This window comes from Colletotrichum scovillei (genome assembly GCF_011075155.1).
Source record: "Colletotrichum scovillei strain TJNH1 chromosome Unknown Contig00010, whole genome shotgun sequence".
Classification (NCBI taxonomy): Eukaryota; Fungi; Ascomycota; class Sordariomycetes; order Glomerellales; family Glomerellaceae; genus Colletotrichum; species Colletotrichum scovillei.
In genome coordinates this window covers 682,728-700,903 of record NW_023336268.1, presented here as the reverse complement: position 1 = coordinate 700,903, position 18,176 = coordinate 682,728, and the positions used below count along the sequence as shown (strand labels likewise).

The 18,176-nt window shown below is 54.2% G+C and overlaps 3 protein-coding genes across 3 annotated transcripts; 2 read left to right on the top strand and 1 right to left on the bottom strand.

Annotated features, from left to right (window-relative positions):
- Positions 1-1,770: 1,770 nt before the first annotated feature.
- HER10_EVM0002959 (SH3 domain-containing protein) lies at positions 1,771-7,387 on the top strand. Its single transcript, XM_035472650.1, has 6 exons — positions 1,771-3,295; positions 3,608-3,991; positions 4,652-4,804; positions 4,857-4,930; positions 4,979-6,754; positions 6,809-7,387. Exons 1-6 carry the CDS (start codon positions 3,268-3,270, stop codon positions 6,869-6,871), a joined length of 2,478 nt encoding a protein of 825 aa, XP_035327746.1. The 5' UTR covers positions 1,771-3,267; the 3' UTR covers positions 6,872-7,387.
- Positions 7,388-7,578: 191 nt separating this feature from the next.
- On the top strand, positions 7,579-10,181 carry HER10_EVM0007330 (alpha-L-rhamnosidase A; the record flags this gene model as incomplete). The annotated part of the gene is made up of 3 exons (XM_035476889.1): positions 7,579-8,875; positions 8,981-9,860; positions 9,912-10,181. The coding sequence occupies exons 1-3, from the start codon at positions 7,797-7,799 to the stop codon at positions 10,179-10,181; spliced, it is 2,229 nt and encodes a 742-aa protein (XP_035328169.1). The 5' UTR covers positions 7,579-7,796.
- Positions 10,182-13,186: 3,005 nt separating this feature from the next.
- Positions 13,187-17,049, bottom strand: HER10_EVM0008212 (aminotransferase class I and II). The gene has a single exon (XM_035477744.1). The coding sequence runs from the start codon at positions 15,587-15,589 to the stop codon at positions 13,574-13,576; it is 2,016 nt and encodes a 671-aa protein (XP_035328241.1). The 5' UTR covers positions 15,590-17,049; the 3' UTR covers positions 13,187-13,573.
- Between the last annotated feature and the right edge of the window lie 1,127 nt (positions 17,050-18,176).

The window sequence follows — 18,176 nt, the reverse complement described above, 5'->3', positions numbered from 1 at the left end:
CACAGTCAGCGCCGTCGACGCCATGGGTCTGGATCTGGAGGCTGACTTTTTCGACTGGCGCCGTTTGCAACTGAGTTGATGTGAAGTTTACCTAGTGTTTGGGACGAGCCACATCGAAACGGGCCAGCAGCTGTGACGCACGGGTGAGCGGTGATGGTGGCGGCGGCGGTTGCCTAGGATGGTTCATCATGGTTAACGGAGTGAAGATGATGCTTCAGGAAGCGAGGATTGAGAGAAATCACATTGATGTCGATCGCCGGAGACGGGCAGAAAGTTGTTGACGAATTGGAAAGATCGACGCCGGGAACACTTCTCGATGCGTGAAAGTGAGCTTGAAGCGCGTACCTACATGATGACAGCGGCTTTGCGGCTTGTCTAGAACGCTGGCAGAGGTCTCCCGTCTCCAGTATTGAGAGTTTCAGCGGGTCGGGCTTTAATTCCCGTGACGAGCTGGTCATGAGAAGCATGACGAAGGCGTATCTTCGTACGACGTCTTGGCCCAGGCAAGAGGAAGCTGTTTACCTGAATCCGGATGGTGATGAGGTGGAACTATGCGTAAGTGGAAGTGGGAGGTCGGAAGTTGCGTTCAAGGTGGGTAAACTCGTAGAGCCGGAATAGGAAGATACAAACGATGTGCGCGAGAGGTGGCAGTTTTGGATGGAGTTGGAGGTATTCCTCTAGCTGCGCTGGATGTGGACTAGGTGACAAGTCTGAAAGTTGGCCCAATGCGAATCGACGTTTTCCCAATGGTCCCAGGAGTTCAGGACTGAGGAGCCCAAGACCCAAGACCCAGAGACCAGGCCCGAGAGCTTAATACCCTCCCTCCCAGGGGCCAGGGCCAGACCTCCTTTTTCAAAAGTCGACTAACACTGGCGGGTATACTTCCGGTGCAGGGGATATGACTAAGTGACCTCGTCTCCGATAACGGTACATTGTTAGACGGTTGGCCCAGATGTAAACGGCGAACGGACCGTGATGCAATATCGAGGAGAGAGAGGGGCTACCAGAACAACAGCTTCAGGAGCAGGAGAGGGAATAGAAGAAGAAGAAAATCTGTGACGAAAGTCGGCAAGACGGAGGTAGCTTCACAGATTTCTGACAGCGGGTGAAAGAAGATGGAACTCGTAGCTGGCAAGGAGGTCTGGAATTCTCGATAATGACTGGCTACACCTCAGAGTGAACTATCTTAGGTAGACAGGTAAGTACCTTTTGGAGTACATACACCAGCGACCAAGATGTACTTGAATACTTTGTTCCTGAGGTGGAAAGCGGCATGGCCCTGGTCGACTCCCAGTTGTTTCAAGTCCACAAACCCCAGCCAAACATTTCGCAGGGTGTCGAGTCTCCAAAGTTCATTTCACTGCCGCATTTTTTTGTTGTTATTTGATTCTGAACAATCTGAACTTTTAAAGATGTGTTGTCGACAGGCCGAGGCGGGAAAGAGGTGTGAGAGGCTTGTGAGAGAGCAAGACAGAATAGTATTGGGCAGACATGCTATTTCCCCTGAACGTACGGATACACAGAATTCCGTACAGCAAGATTAGTACCAAGTACATTGTGCCTGACTACTTGGTGTGTATGGGTGTGCACAACATGTCGAGGTTGCATCTGCACCCATCACCCATCACGGCAGCGCGCGGGAGGAACAAGTCGATTCTCATCTACCCAATCTCTGGCCTTCCCTCCTGCAGCAGCGTCTCTCGCATGAAATTGAATTTTGGGCTGTTTTAGCGGCGGCAGCACAGCAAAGGGGTTCCGGACCTGGCAAGCTTCGTTTTTCTCTCTCTCTCTGTCTCTCTGAGTCTCGTCAAGTTCTCCCGTCCCCCGTGTTTCCCGTGCTGGATGTGCAACCCTTAGTTCCCGTCAGGTTCCTTGAAGTTCCTTCCGTACCTGCGGATACATCCTCCCATCTTAGAGCTGTCCCGCCCGGGCTGTTGCTCCGTCATATTCGCTGGGTTCGCACGCACACACAGAACACACACACGACACACACGGCACACAATAAACTAAACACACTTTTGAACACATCTTTCCCACTTCCTTGTCTTCCCGTCTTCTCTCTTTTTCTTGCCGGCTTGACGTTTACCGAATCCAGCATCTTGGGCACTTTTTGGGGGGCCTAAAATCGATTTCGCAGTCCGCACCGTTTTGCTACCTAACCTTGCCACCCATCCCATTGACATCGTCTTCAGCCCTTGTCGCTCCTTTTAATTATTTTTTCTCGAGCATCCCCTCGCCTTACGACTCGCCTTATTAGGTACACATACATGATACAGGATACAACAACCACAGCACGGAACTTCGGTTACCTGGCACTCGCCTCAACTCGTCAGCGCCTCCTTCACCAACTGCGCCGTTCCCTGTTCTATTCATAGCCGGCTCCTTGCCAGCCCAGCCCAGCAAGCCATCCAAACCAACCGCCCCTCCTTGGTCGACCACCACCACCATTCACCAAGCAGCGCACTCCTTGATCGCTTGCTCACAACTTGGCCCCCGACAGCACTCTGCCTGACTGAGCACACGACCTTTCACCAGCTGTTTATCCGAATTCACTACATCGCTTGGTTACCTTCCCATAATCGTGTGGTACTGGCGACGACCGCCGAGCTTCTCATCCGCTCCGAATTCCAACAGACTTCCGAAATCCCTCGCATAACCTCGTCCAACCATTTCATCATCGTCCCTCTTCCCGCAGTGACGCCGCACCCTGGCAGCCCCGACGGCAATCTCGCGCGCCGCTAGAACCCAGCCTGGCGTCCCTGTTCAGCCGACGAAACAGCGGAGTCGCAATTTCGACCCCCGTTCAACGCCCAGCGCCGACGCCTTACTCTACCTCTGCTACTACTGTCACACACAGCCATTCCCACCTCCCTTCTCCAGACCAGACCACACCAGACCAGACCACGCTACGCATACTCCGTACGCTTCGCCCATCCCATTCTCTTGGCAATTGCCAACCGCCCCAGCTTTTTTGGCACCCTCGCTCCATGATACACTTCCGAACCGTCCTCCATACGTCGTCTGCCGACCAGGGTCTCTCCAACGTACCAACTGACGGGTCCAAAGGGGGTTGGCTCGTCAAGCGCAAAGGAAAAATAATCCAGACGGGACTGTGAACGGAACGACTCTTGTCTGCACTGCACACTCAACTGTGTATCCATACGCCGTACCACAACATACCACCTCACGACTCGAGCAATCCCGTCACAAAATCACAATTCCCACAACCGTCTCGGCTGGCTGTGCTGGCCCACGACCTGATCCAACATGACGAGACCTCACATTATTCGCGCTGGTAAGTTTATGCGACCCCCAAACAACCGCGCCTGCGCCTGCTGCCCATTCCTCCTGTCGCACCACATAATTTCTCCCCCCAAACACAAAACTCCCCCTTTCCTACTTGGCTCTGGGTTTTCTGTGTCTGAGCTCTAGCCTGAACCCGTCTTGGTCTAACGGCTGGAACCGCGGACGATCAATTTCACAGAATTCCTCCCACCCCCCTTTGGCCAGAGCAAGAGGAAGAAGGAGAGAAAAAAAAAACTCGGCAGCTTGTTTTCTTTGCTTGACATGTCACGCTGACCATTGGCCTCCTCTGTCCCATTCACAGACACCATCGATCTGCAAAATCCGGAAGCACCCTCAGCGAAAGACCACAGCAGGGCGCCCAACGGCTCGTTCGGTCCGCACCAGGCCGAGACTCTTCGAGAAGTCGCCCAGGAATCTGCCGAAGATCAAGCGCGCAGCCCGAGGCTATCTTGGACCAACGCCGACGACGACGACATCTCCGACGAAGACGATCTCGCGGGAGAGGTCTCGAGGAAGCTCTCTGGGAGCACAATGGACGACGCGAGCAAAAAACAACAGCAAGATGCGCTGGCTGTCGCACAAAATGGAGGTGTCTCGGACGACGGAAACATGGACGATACCGACGAGAGCATGGACGACGACGACATGATGGACAAGATTTCGAGTTCGCCCTCGATTGAAGATGGTGGGTACACTTCGATTATGCCTCCGCAATCATGGCCGCGTAGAGTCGACTCTCTACCCGCCATGCGAGATCGCGCCTCCCCCGTTTCCCCTTTGTTCAGCGAGGCAAGGTCCTCTTCTCCTTATACGGAATCCCTTGAACACCTCCCAGCACACCTCTCTTGGCAGCATAGCAAGGCATCTGCCAAGACATCAACCCATCATCATCATCTTCGCGGTGAGTATACCGAATAGGATCGCAATACGACCGACGACGACGACCGATTCGACGGGGAACAGTACACCGACGAATATTATGACGACGAACAACACGGCGATGAATGCTACGACGGGCTTGACTGGCAGGAGGAAAACAGCAGCAATCATGCAGCGAAGTTTGACTTGGAGAGTGTTGCACAGCATGGACCCATTGTGGTTCGTCCGCTTCGCGTGCGTAAAGTTGGAGAAACATTGTACGACGACTTCGCGCAGCGGCGTGCCGAGATGGAGAGAGCAGAAAGAGACGAGGCAGTTGGTGGACTCGACGATGACGGCATCCCGCTTACGATCCCATACGAACCCTCTGTTGATGAAGAAGATGATGATGACGGCGATGTTTCTCTTGTTGATGATTCTAGATTTATTGCCTGTGGCTGGGGCAACGAGTGCTTACACGAACCAGAGGACATTGATTTCGAATTCGTCTACGCGTTACACACCTTTGTCGCAACCGTCGAGGGCCAAGCAAATGCCACCAAGGGCGACACCATGGTGTTGCTGGATGACAGCAACAGCTACTGGTGGCTGGTCCGTGTGGTGAAGGACAGCAGCATTGGTAAGGACCCTTTGAGCGTTGTTCAAAGAGCAGCTCCTTACATGAACAATAGGTTATCTGCCGGCAGAGCACATTGAAACGCCGACCGAGAGATTGGCGCGCTTGAACAAGCACAGGAATATAGACGTAGTCGCTCCCTCCATGGAAGAGATGAACCTTTCTGACTTAGATCAGCTTTCCGCTACAATGCTCGGAGATCAGTCTGGGGAAAAGTCCAAGAGCACCTTCAAGACTGCTCTTAGGAAGAAGAAGAAGACGGTCGCGTTCGCCGCCCCGACTTTCGTCGATTACTCTGACTATGATTACTCCTCGGACGAGGACGAAGTCGACGAGCTGTTCTCTCAACAACAGGGTGCTCAACAGCAGCAGCAGCAGCAACAACAACAAACGTCGCAACAGGCAACAGAGGAAACGATGGATGACGATACGGCCAAGGTGGAGCCCCTCAAGCCAAGAGCGACAACGAAGGAGGTCAACGTTGCGGAACCGACGAAGAAAGAGGAGGCACCCGAGGATGACTCGAAACGTGACAGCGGCGAAATTTTTGAAAAACCAGAAGGTCCCAGCAGGTCGAGGAACGGCACCGTCAGGAACACCGACTCTTTCTTTAAGGACGAAACGGTCGAGACCAAGAAGATCACGCTTACGCCTAATTTGCTTCGTGACGACAGCGGCTCGCGACCCTCGACAACGGAAAGCGTCCAGGTCAAGCAACGGCCAAGTTTGGACAAGATGGACAAGGAGCTGCAGCCGGATAAGAAGGAGGACAAGAAGAAGAAGGACAAGAAGGAGAAGGAGAAGAAGACGAGCACCATTCGGAGTTTCTTCTCGCGTAAGGACAAGAAGAAGACCACGGACGACGACGATGAGTCTTTTGGCAAGAGATCGATGGATATCGTTACAGAATCTCAGGACCGGGAGAGTCGCGAAAGCCGTGAGAGCCGGGAAGAGGAGCCGAAGGAACCGTTGTCCCCGAGAGGCGATGGCCCCCAAAGGAGCACAAGCAAGCTCCAGAAGCAACAGCCGAGAGTCGAGCCATCTCCTGCGAGACTCAACGGGGCGGCGACGCCGCAAAAGTCTGCTACCAGGGAGCTTTCCGAATTCATTTCCTCCGAGGGCCGCCCTAACAACGTCTCGAACGTGCCCCCCGCTTCTATGCGCATTGTGGAGGATGATTCTTCGGATCCAGAACTCTCCGTTCAACAGCAGCGGATCAAGTCTCCTGAGACAACTCGGTCACCGCCCCAAGAAAAGTCGACCCTGTCCAAGATCATCCCGTCGAGGAGTGGCAACAGTGAACCCAAGCCGCAAAAGGTCACCAAGGCAAAGTCTCGAGTTGAACTTGATGACTTTGACTCTTCTGGGGAGGAGGTTGAGTCTGCCGAGCCACCTGTGCAGCAGCAGGCACATCAGATCGTCAAGGAAGAGAAATTGGAACGGCCTTTGCCTGGCGCGTTCCCTGACAGCTACATGAGCAATTTGAGTGCTGCCAGCGCTCAGACGGATAAGACAATTACTCCTACGCAATCTCAGCAGCCTCAGCCTCAGCCTCAGCCCACCGCTGTGGAACGCGAAAAGGATAGACTTTCTGAATCTCCTGTGCAAGTGTCGCCGGTCACTTCGCATAACCCTCCTGCGCTCATGGTGGATACTTCTAGTCAAGAGGGCCACTCGACGTCACCATCGCCAGAGCTCATTGACGCTGAGGAGGCAGGCAGACATCGCGCTCAAGATTCGATGACTGCCAGCTCCACATCCACGGGTGGCAGCACTACCGGTAGCAGCTGGAATGATGCGAAGCTTCGGGCATTTTTCGATTCGAGCTCGGATATCCGAGATATGCTGGTCGTTGTTTACGACAAGAGCGATGTGGCGCCTGCTGGACCGGAACACCCCGTCGCAGGCTCTTTGTTCCGCGAACAGAATGCCAAGTTGGCGGAAATTACAACAGTAAGTCGAGATACACAAGGAGTTCCATGAGCTTTCGGACTGACATTTGTATAGCAACTTGACAACATGCTTGGCGACTGGCTGGCACGCAAGCAAAGACTTCGAGGCACTGTATAAGGCCTCTTTACGATCATCATGTTTAACAGACAGCGAAAGTGTAAAATACCTTTCTTGGCTTTTTGACGGCGTCCTGGTACAGGTGGTGGGATTGAGAAGGTTTACGGATTGATGGACGACACATTGAAACATGGTCGCTGATATGAACCTTAGCGCCATGGATACTTTGCGCGCGCGTATGCATTTCGCAGTTATTACTTCTTTTTTGAGATGCGTGGACATACCAAGGTCTTCACAGAGGGGTGTCTTTAGCTACCTCGAAACCCTTGTTTTTTTCTTCTCTTTTGTTTAGAGACACGATGCCCACTCGGAGCGTCGTGGCATGGAGATGGACACTTTGCATTGGGGTCATTCATCGCGCCGCTGGTGTGGCATTGAGGCGATAAAGACAGATGAGACGCAGTGCTGTCTAATGCCATTTGGTTGTCTGTCTTGAAGTTACGAGGGATTCTTGCTGCAACTGTGAAGAAAATGACAATGTGACACGTGTATAGATTAATGTGATCGAGATACTCCCAACTAACGCTGCGGAAGCACTTCTTAGACACACAATTCCGTGCTGTATGGACTCGGTGGAATTGAAACTGGCTCAATATAAAGTCCCTGTCGTCGGCCGCGATCCGCAATGGGCCGGGGTTGTTGATTCAGCCTACCTACAGCCAACTGCCGTTCGTAGATCATCCGATCTGGGGAAGCGCCGGGCGGGACCCCGCATCCCGCATTCCCACCCGCGCCGACCTCAGTCCTCCTCGACTCGTATGTTCACTCAACTTACTCCTCATCCATCAAATTCATCAAAGCACGTTGCTCATTCATTTTCTCATTTCTCTTTCCTGTTTCGAAAGCTCATTCACTAGCCGATTAGACACATTATCAAGCAGCCTACGTCATTGACACTCGCTCCTCCACTCATGACGAAGCCGTAATGCCGAATCTATGGACAAGCCTCTTTGCATTCGTAACCAGCCAATGGGATGTCATAAACCCACACTGGAGAGGCAGCAGCACGTCTCGTGATGAGTCTATCCGCCGCGAGGAGGTGCCCAGCTGGCACCAATATGTCCGGGCAAGCGAGTTCAGGACGATCTACCCGGCGCGGGTGATTCCCGACCTCACGCGCGGCGATGTCGCTAACCCGTCGGGATTAATCAACGGCGAAGGCGGGCCCACGGTCTTCACTCGTGCCTCGACTGGAGATGAAGCACCCTCTGTGACGGTCGACTTTGGACAGAATACTGTGGGTATTGTTTCGATTTCCTTTGCCGGGTCTTCGTCTACATCTACTTCTGGAACCGTGGGTCACGAAAACGATGAGAGAAAAGACCAAGAGAACAGCAGCAGCAGGCCCGGCATCAGACTAGCCTTCTCCGAGACGCTACAGTTCCTGAGCAACGTCAGCGACTTCTCCCGCTCCTACAACGGCGACACAATCACGCCTGGCAGCGACCAAATCGCAGTCGCCAAGGACGCCTACACCTGGACCGCGAGACACGGATGCCAGTATCCCGGCGAACAAGGCAAAGGCCAAGTCTGCGCAGACGGCCTCCACGGCTTCCGCTACCTCCGCATCTACCTCGACGCCCTCCCCTCCGACGCGCCGCACACAACCCCGCAGGGCCAGGTCAACATCTCGTCCGTGTCGCTGGCGCTCTCGGCCTACCACGGCACGCCCGACACCTTCAGGGGCTGGTTCGAGTGCAGCGACGAGGAGCTGACGCGGTGGTGGTTCGACGGGGTGTACACCAACGACCTCTGCGTCGACGAGTTCCGCGGCGCCGAGGACGCGGAGCCCCGGGGCGCGGCGAGCGAGACGCTCGAGGGGAAGATTGTGCTGCACGACGCGCCGAAGCGGGATCGCGATCCGTACGTCGGGGACCTGGCGGTCGCGGCGCTGACGGGGTATGTTTCGCACGGGAAGGGGACGTTGAGCGAGGCGAGCAGGAATGTGCTGGTGGATTTGGCGGTTCATCAGAGGGGTGATGGGTGGATTCCGCCGGCGAGCATGTGAGTCTTTTTTTCCATCTTCTCTCCTCTCATCTTTCTTCTTTGCACTAGACGCTGCTTAAGCCATTTCACCTGGGGAACTAATGCTTGGGACGGGATGTAAAGTATGAACTACACGCTTCCCTTGTTCGACTACCCCCTCTGGTGGGTCGTCTGCAGCCACGACTACGTCTGGTACACGGGCGACGTGGAGTACATCTCAACCTACTACGCCAACCTCGTCGCCGTTCTAGACGGATGGTACGTCTCCGTCACGGACCAGGAGACCGGGCTCGTGACCAAGGGCCTGAACGGCACCTCAGGCTACGGCGACTACGCTTTCCTGCCGAGACAGGGGCCAGTGACGTACTACAACGCGCTCTACGTCCTCGCGCTGCGCCGGGCCGCGGAGATGGCGGCAGAGATAGAAAAGGAAGCGGACGCGGAGCGGTGGGGAGCGAGGGCGGACGATGTCGCCTCCACGCTGGCCAGACGCAACTTTGACGCGGCGAGGGGCGCGTTCTGGGACGGGACGGACGGGGCCGGGGAGTTTGTGGCGGCGCACGCGCAGGACGGGAACAGTCTCGCCATTCTCGCTGGCGGCGTGGTGGACACGAGTACGGCGAGGGGTATACTGGCGTACTACGCCGGCGCCGCGTCGCGGACCTACGGCAACGCGTTTTACGACTCGGATGCTGTGGGCCAGGGGTTCAGTCAGCGGGTGTACGCCTTCATCTCCTACTTTGAGATGGCGGCGCGGTTCGCGTCCGGGGTCGGGGAGACGGCCGTGGAGGAGATGCGGAGGTTGTACGGGTGGATGGCGGGGCAGGATCCGGGCGTGACGTTTTGGGAGGGGATCGGGGGGCCGGACGGACAGCCTTACGAGGACGGGTTCACGAGTATGGCGCACGGGTGGTCTACGGGGGTTGTGCCGCTGATGAGCGGACATGTTCTCGGGGTGAAGCCTACGGGGCCTGGGTTCCGGACGTGGAGTGTTGTTCCCGAGGTGAGCGGGTTGAAGTGGGCGAGGGGTGTCGTGCCGACGCCCGAGGGGGAGGGGATCCGGGTTGAGTGGGAGGATTTGGGGAAGGGTGAGGGGGTGCAGTTCAGGATTGTGGTTTGGGCTGCGAGGGGCACCAGGGGCGTTGTTGGTGTTCCTGTGAGGGCGAGGGATGTGGTTGTTGATGTTGACGGGAGGGTTGTGTATCGTGGGCGTGACGGGGTTGGGGCGAGGTTTGAGGGGGAAAAGGTTTGGGTTGAGGTTGAAGGGGGAGATGGTGTTGATGGGGTGGCCATTTCTGTTCGACTTGTCCAGGAAGGTTTGTGAGGGGTGATTGATCAATCCTGTTGCCTGCCCCGAACAACATGCCAATCCAAAAGTGGCCAATGGTACCCACGATCGTCAATCAGGAAGTGATTAATTATATTGGCTGTAAATTGGCGTTGTAGTACAAAAGCTTGACCGGAGAGTTAAGCAATACCAAGGCCCCCGGGTACTTTGATAGTATCGTGAACCCACTTGAGTCAACCTAATTTAGACTTCTTCCAGAATCAAGGGAAACTCCACTCTCTAAATTGTAGATCTCTGCTGTACTATGTTACCCCGTGCTATCGGGGCCCTCGCGGACCGCTTTCAGACCCAACTGCTCATAGATTCACCGGAGCCTCGCCGCCTACTACCGACCCGCCCCGTCTCCTGGTATTCCGCCAAGACTTCACGATGGAGTCACTACGGAGGCCTATTTACATTGACTCAGCATCAATACTCACCGTCTTTCCAAGTAATGTGACAGGCTTCCGGGTAATGTGCTAGGTTTTTCTTACACCGAGCCGGACGCGGACTTAAACCTCACAGGTCGCGGAGACTCCGACAAGCTGACGTTCTAGGGGCTGGGAACTCTTCACGATAACTGCCTAAGGAGTCATGCGGAGCATTTGTTCTTCATTTTAGGCAATATGTGCGTAAAGAAGCTCACCTTTTGCAAATATTTCCCTACGTGCTTACCCCTTTAGTAATGTATACTAGCATATACATATCTTTTTGACTCGATGCTACTAGGACCCTTCGACGCGCGTAGAGCTTTTGCTAGGAAAAGGGTCATGTGGAGTATGGACTCGAAAAGACACCGGAATTGACTCCATCACTGTCACAAGTCAGGAGGATTGAGTTCCGCATCCCTTCATTACCGGTCACTCTAACACGCATACCCCAGAGTTTGAGGGGTATCCCACCGCAGAAATGGGCGGGCGAATGTTTCCATTCGAGGATCTCGGTGGACGAACAAACCGGCGACTTTGAAGAAGAGTAGGAGACATCGTTGCGGGATATGTCCATCTTCTATGAGTCTCGATCGAATATAAATACAGCCGCCTCTTCCCCTTTCCTCAGACAACCATCAGCACAGAGACAACACCAGCTTCATTTCCATATCCATCTTCACCACCATCCCCAAACCACCAACCCAATCTTCCTCAAAATGGTCCGCATCACCTCCGCCGCCGTCGCCTTCCTGGCCTTCTTCGCCACTACCGAGGCCTGCGCCGGTTGGTACCAGTGCAAGTACAAGGACGGGCGCCACTGCTGTGTACGTTCACAACCCACCCAACTACCCAACCCCCCTACTCTCGACGGTCTTGAGTAGTGACCTTCGGCTCCAGTACTGACTTGGCGTTCGACGATTAGGTGATTGACAGCGGCCTCGGCCCCGGCGCGTGCCCTTCCAAGTGCGACGGCGGCTCCAAGTGGCCCGCGGAGTGCATCAGCCAGACCACCGGCAACTCCCGTACCGAGTACGTTTTGAGAACCCGTCTCCCCGCTAGATTTGGTATTTGAAGGGGGGCGAAAGAGACTAATATGAGACTTGTAGGTGCGGCAAATAAATTACTGAAGCTGGGTGTTCATGGCTGAAGACGGCGGTGGTTTCTCGGCTTCGTGAGTAGAGAGCTACGGCGTTGTTTTCAAGGCCATGGATATTTAGCTCTCAAGGGTAATTGAAACCGATATAGGGAGCCTTCTCTTTCTGTATTGGGTGAGAGAAGGGTAAAGTTGGGAGGGTGGTTGGCTGCTGAGTGACTTAGGGGAGGAATACGCTTCATCCGGATCTTCCAGGGGAGGTGTATAAGTAGATCAGTTTGCCAGGTATACGCACGGCAAACGGTTGCCGACCTGTAAAATACGAGCACAAGTCAAAGGCGGGTTATGCCGAGTAGGTTGATAGCAGAACTGAGTGTCGAATTCGTGTCCACGAGTCAATTGATGTTGTTGTTCAATGAGAGTTGGACTGCGATTGCGTAGGCCCAGGTGTGTTTTGCTTTCCTCGCTCCAACGAAACTTTTTGATCCGCTGGGAAATCTTCTGGTCCTATACGTAAAGATAGATCCTCTCACTTGGGTCTTGGCCATGCAGAGATCGAGGTTGTATTCCCGCCGAGCTACTTGCCCACGGCAGAGATGGAATATATCATCTCCCCAATACAGTCCCAGGAGGGGGGGCTTTCTAGCTCTGTTCGAGTACATCTTGCCCCTTGTTATTCTTCTGGATCTAGCTAGTAACACCAGTATCAACACAGACGGATCCTGACCTTCGATTGCTTTGAGATATCTTATTGCGGCTCTTTACCTCAAAGCCTCAGATCAAACATAGCCCGTAGTTCTCTATACACTGGACGCTGAAGAAACGCAATAACTGTAGGATGACTCCAACCTAGGACCCGTCAAAAATAAATAAGCCATCGGAGGTCGAGTCCCTTTGTGTGTGATTGAAAGTAATCAGTCGCAACTACTGCGCCAGAAGTCCCCTCCGACGGTGCCAGGACGACGAGAATACTTTTCTCATATACCTACCTACCTACCTTCCAATAGGGAAGCCTTTCCTCCGGAATATACGCCGCCTTGTCCCCATATATATATACACATCCCCTTCTTCCCGTCTCAGCTGTGCAAAGGGATCGAACCTAAGGTCTAGTCAAACGTTGTCGTTTGATCATTAGAATTGGCTTAAGAGGGGTGCTGGCAACAACTCTCGCCCACGACGCTACTGCGGCATAGTTGAGGCGGCACGTGTCCGGCCCCTTTACTAAATGAGACGCTGGCGATTTGGTAACGCACCCATCAATATTATACGTACTGTTCTCCAAGCGGGCCATCGTGTGATCTGCCGACGGCTGCGGGTTTGAGAGTATTCAGCTGTCATGACTTCAATTTTAACCCAAGTCCTTTTATCATATGGGCACCTAGCACTCGGACATTCAGCACAGGGATACAACGCGGGACTGAAGGGCATCCCTCAACATCTTAAGAATAGACATGCTCACTGCAAAGGGTATATATAATGTCCAATGAAGGATATGTGCATTACTCTAAGGTACCTTAGTTGTCGTCTATATTGTTCAGCTCTTGTGAGCCTAATACTACTAGTTATGTTGGTACGGTGCCGTGGCACATGAATTCGTTCGCTGTTCCGATCATTACTCCCAAAAACGCCAAGGCCATGCAGGCTCCCCAATCAAGGTATAATAGACACTCGACAGTTGATATCACAGGTATCATGCAAACAAGTCGAAGCCGGCAGAATTGAACACAGGGCACCAAACTCCCTCTTCCACCCCAGACGTCGTCTCATCGTTCCGTCCAGTCCGCGTCTCGTCAAAGGCCAGACCCAATGGTCCGAACAGTCGTGAATCTTTTCTTTGCTAACTCCAACTTGGAACGACTCTTGCTTTACCGAAGGCGCATCTTGGCATCCTGGACTCCACGAGCGATGACATCCTCGAGCTTCCAGCGGGGAGCCTTGTACATGCCCTCCGTGCCGTTCGCCTTGCGCCACTCAGCTTCCGTCTCGGGAGTAATGCCTTCGGGAAGAGGCTCCTGGCCGCCAGCAATACCAGTAGAGAATCTGATCTGGAGTTGATCGGCAACCTCGTCAACGGCAGCCAGAAGTCTGTCAAGATCCTCCTTGTTGTGGGCTGAGGAGACGCAGAATCGGACACGCGAGCTAATAAGAGGCGTTGCGGGGTAGCCGACAATAACGACGGAAATCTTGCGCTTGAGCATGGCGTGACTGAAGGCAGGCATCTTTCCGGGGTTGTAGAGCATGACGGGGATAATGGGGGAATCATCGTGACCGTAAACGATGAGACCGAGGCGCTTGAGACCAAGACGGAGGTAGCGAGAGTTGAAGGCAATACGTTCCAGGCGCTCAGCACCTTGGCCGGGGCAAAGCTCGCCGGTGATCAAACGGAGAGAGGCCAGAATTTGCATGAGGACGGAAGGAGCAGGCGACTCGCCAAGAGTGGTCGCGGCGTTGGAGCTACGGAGCTTGTCGATGATGCTCTTGTCAGCGGCGACGTAGCCACCGTTGGCACCGAAAGACTTGGTAAGAGTGCCCATGAGAATATCGACGCGGGCGGGGTCGATACCGTAATAGTCGCAGACACCACGGCCACGGGGTCCGACGGCGCCAATGCTGTGGGCCTCATCGATGAAGAGGTAGAACTTGTACTTGTCCTTCAATGCCATGACACCGGGGAGATCGCACATGGTGCCCTCCATAGAGTACAGACCTTCGACGGCAACCAGGATCTTCTTCCAAGGGCGGTGGGTGCGGGGCTGACCCTGGGAGATGGCCTCACGAAGCTTGCGCTCGAGATCGACGACATCGTTGTGCTTGAAGGATGAGATGACCGCACCGGAGAGGCGAGCACCGACTCTGATGGAAGCGTGGTTGAGCTCGTCAGAGAGAATGAGGCAACCCTTGGAGACGAGGGCGGGGAACGAGCTAGCGTTGGTGACGAAACCCATAGAGAAGACCATGGAAGCGGGCTTGCCGACGAAGCTGGCGATTTCCTTCTCGACCTCGAGAGCCAAGTCCGAAGTACCGACATCAGCGCGGGGGCTGCAAGTGCTGAGAGAGTATCTCTTGACGCATTCCTCAACAGCATCGGCACAAGGGCCCTCCGACTGCGCGAAACCAAGGTAGTTGTAGGAGCTCATGTTCAATGTCTCGGTGTGTGTGCCAGTGTAGTTGTAGGTTCTGTTGTAGTCTCTAGACTCGCGATCCATGAGGGTAATGTAGCGGCCGGGAACGCCGGTGATGGGTCGTGCGAAGCAGTCGTCAATGCGCATCTTCAGACGACGAACGTAAAAGTTGTCAAAGTCCTCGTTCAAGGGAGCGTATCCATTTTGGGGCTTGAGAGCCTGGTAATGCTTCTTGTCGCCGAAGCGCTTGCCAAAAAAGTCGCGGGCGTGGCCGAAGAGAATGAGAAGCAGGTAGCTGATGTAGGTGGTGAGGATGTAGTAGTAGGGCGGCTCATCGATGATGGGCGGGTCCAAAGGCTTGCCATCGTTGGACTTGCTCACGTATCGGTGGGTAGGGTGAAGGAGGGGGCCGAATTGAGCGTCGAAGCGCCTCTTCTTCTCCGTCTCGACGGCTGAGGGAGGCGAAAAGAGGGTCGTAGGGGGGTCAGTGGTGTCGGGCTCGCCAGCGGTGGCAGTTGAGAGCGAAATTGTAGGCAGGGAGATGGTGGAAGGGGTGATTTGGGTGGACGAGATGTTTTGCTGCTGCATGGCGAGGAGAGCTTGCTGGGCGGTCTGGTGGTCCTTGTCCTTGGCGCCCTTGGGGGAGGTGAAGAAGTTGGTGATGCGATTGCCGGAACGAGAAGGTCTCCTTTCCTTCTCGGAGAGCGGCATGGCGGGTGAATGAGCGTTGGAGAAGGGATTCGCAATTCTACGGGGCATTGCTGAGAAGCGCGTGGCTGTCTATGGTCGACTCAATGGCGATTGGAATAGGGGTATTCGAAGTCTGCAATGGAGCAGGAAAAGACCGAATTGAGGGAGAGAACGAGGACGAAGCTGTTTTCCTTGACGAAACCGAGGATTGATGCGCTGTGAAGAAGAAAGACGATCGGTCAGCACGAAATGCAAGTCTGACGGGAGGCCCGGATGTTGTGGAAGAGATAACAAAAATGGTTGGTGGTTTGAGAATTAGGGAAATTGTCGGTCAGAGTGTCAGTGGCGCACCCGCGGTCGCAGAGACAGAATAGGCGACCACTAAAATGGGCGCGCTAGAAGTGCGAATAGCCAAGGGCTCACCTCCGACCTCTTGCGGCGGTTTGATGGAAGCACGAAACAAGACACAGAGGAAGCGCTAACAAGACGCTTGGGGGAGCCACAGAGGCTATCGAGGCGCCGGAGTCCTCGGATTGGGTTGTTTTTGGAGGAAAGGTGATGATGATGATGATGATGATGAATTAACGGTCAAGCACTCACCAAGAAAGGCTGTAAGCAACTGGGGCTTAAGTGACCGAAAGTTGGAGGTTGGAGATACAGTCGTGTAGGTCCGAGGAAATCTTTTTCTCTTTGGCGACTTCTTTTGCTTTTGCGATTGAGCAAGTTGTGAGAAAGCAAGAAGTTGAGGAGGCGAAAGCGAAAAGGGGGTTAGGGGGGCGCAGGAGAGCAACGAGGATGCAATTAAGAGGTCGTGGCTCTGCAGTGGCTCAGGGCGAGAGTTCCAGGTCTGGTGCAAATCTGAAGAATGGGGTTTCCCGTTGAGAAGCAGAAGATGCAGACGGCAAAAGGTGGTGAACCGAGCAAGTCTCGCAGAATTTGTAACAGCTGCAAGGGGCCGCAACTGCAAGGAGTGAGTGTGAGTGCTGAGGAGGATGGAAACTCGGGAGGATGGAGAGGGAGATTTGTTGGAGATGGCGGGAGCGAAAGAGGAAAAGGCAAATTGTCGATTTCGGCTTGTCGCGCGATGGGATTGGACCGTGATTTTAGGTAAAATTGGTGCGGGTGGGTGCTGCAGCTGTTGCACTGAGGTGAGGCGCGTTGGTACGGAGTACGTAGACGCAGTGATGAGGTAAGGACCTTGAAAAGTGAGGTGACTTTTTTTCGAGTGTGTTACTTGGTAGCTCAAGTATCCCCACGGCGAAAAGCAGGTGACGAGGTACCTGTGGCGTCAAAGTGGTGTCTGGACCTCTCTTCTCGATCGATGCAGGCCTGCGATTGGTCTGCTGTCGGGCTGTTCGGGAAGGCAGCTCCAGAGTCCAAGGGAAGGTTAGGACGGGGAATGAAAGGAAGGAACCACCGGATGATGTGAGCTTGGGTAGGAAGGAAGGGGAAGAGGAAGAAGGAGGAGAAGAACTCTGAAAAGGAAAGAGGGCACAAGTCGGGAAATAAAGGTAATGGACCCGACGAGGAAAGAAGAAAAAAAAAAACACACAATACGGATAATGCAGAGGAGATCCACGACGGTGAGGAAAATTACCGCGTGGACGGGCTGTACCTTACTGTGTAGCATCCGTACCTTCCAGGTTGTATGACCTTAGTACGACAGCATGTTATCAAAAAGGTACTTTTGGAATGCACATAATAAGGTGCAGCCTCAAAGTATCTTCCCCCCCCTTCCCATCCAGATGTGATGATTAATGGGGCTCTCTGCCCACCGCGCAACTCTTGTGGAAGCCGCGATGCGAGTGACTTTTCTTCCTCTCTTCCCCGTTAGCGCGTATCATTTCAATTTCGAGGATCGACTCCCAGGTCTCATTCTCGCACACCTCGACGAGTCTTTTTTTTCTTGTCTTTCTTCCCGCTTCTGACCCCTGGTCTCCCGACATGTCCGGGTTGCCCGCTGTTCGTCTTTCTATTGCACGGTCCTTTCTTTCGTTCTTGTCTTGCCTTCAATTGGCCTGTCTTTCTATCCGTACCTCGCCTAGAACTCCTACTGTTAGACTCACGATGATCGCTCTCTCGAACACGCACATATCACACACGCACATATCACACACACCAGCACTTGGTCCCTGGTCCAACCGCTAATGCCTACTATGCTGTTTGCCTCTGACAGTCAAGCGAGGCTTACAACTGTTGGCTCCTAATCATCCTTATTCTTGGATTTTCACCCAATGTCCAAGTGTCAGACCCCCTCTGCGGGCCCTTCTACAAGCAGCGACACTACGAATACTCCGTACCCTACCTGATATCCACAACCTTGTCTGCTATGCTCCGGCCAGTCTTCGCGACTAACAACTCACCTCATTTTACGGTTTGCGGCTTGCGGCTTGCCTTGCTCTGGCCGAACCACGTTCGCTGCATCTTTGATCCACTACCATATCCACCCATCCAATGTGATCTCGGCTGTTGGGCAAATCCCGTCTGGCCCCGGCGCGTTACTCAACTCGGCATCCATCCAGTCAACCATTGGCACCAAGCAGCAAGCAGGAAGCAACCATCAGATCACGCGCGGGAAAAGGGGGAGGGGCGAATCGAAGCCTGACAGGCTGCCCGGACGACACGGCCGAGACGGACGCACCGGACTCTCGATGAC

Excerpts from the sequence above, each read along its gene's own strand:
- HER10_EVM0008212 (XM_035477744.1), bottom strand. The coding sequence starts at position 15,589 with ATGCCCCGTAGAATTGCGAATCCCTTCTCCAACGCTCATTCACCCGCC.
- HER10_EVM0002959 (XM_035472650.1), top strand. The coding sequence starts at position 3,268 with ATGACGAGACCTCACATTATTCGCGCTG. Across the intron at positions 3,296-3,607 it reads ACCTCACATTATTCGCGCTG|ACACCATCGATCTGCAAAAT; the intron begins GTAAGTTTATGC and ends TCCCATTCACAG. Across the intron at positions 4,931-4,978 it reads ACAAGCACAGGAATATAGAC|CTTTCCGCTACAATGCTCGG; the intron begins GTAGTCGCTCCC and ends GACTTAGATCAG.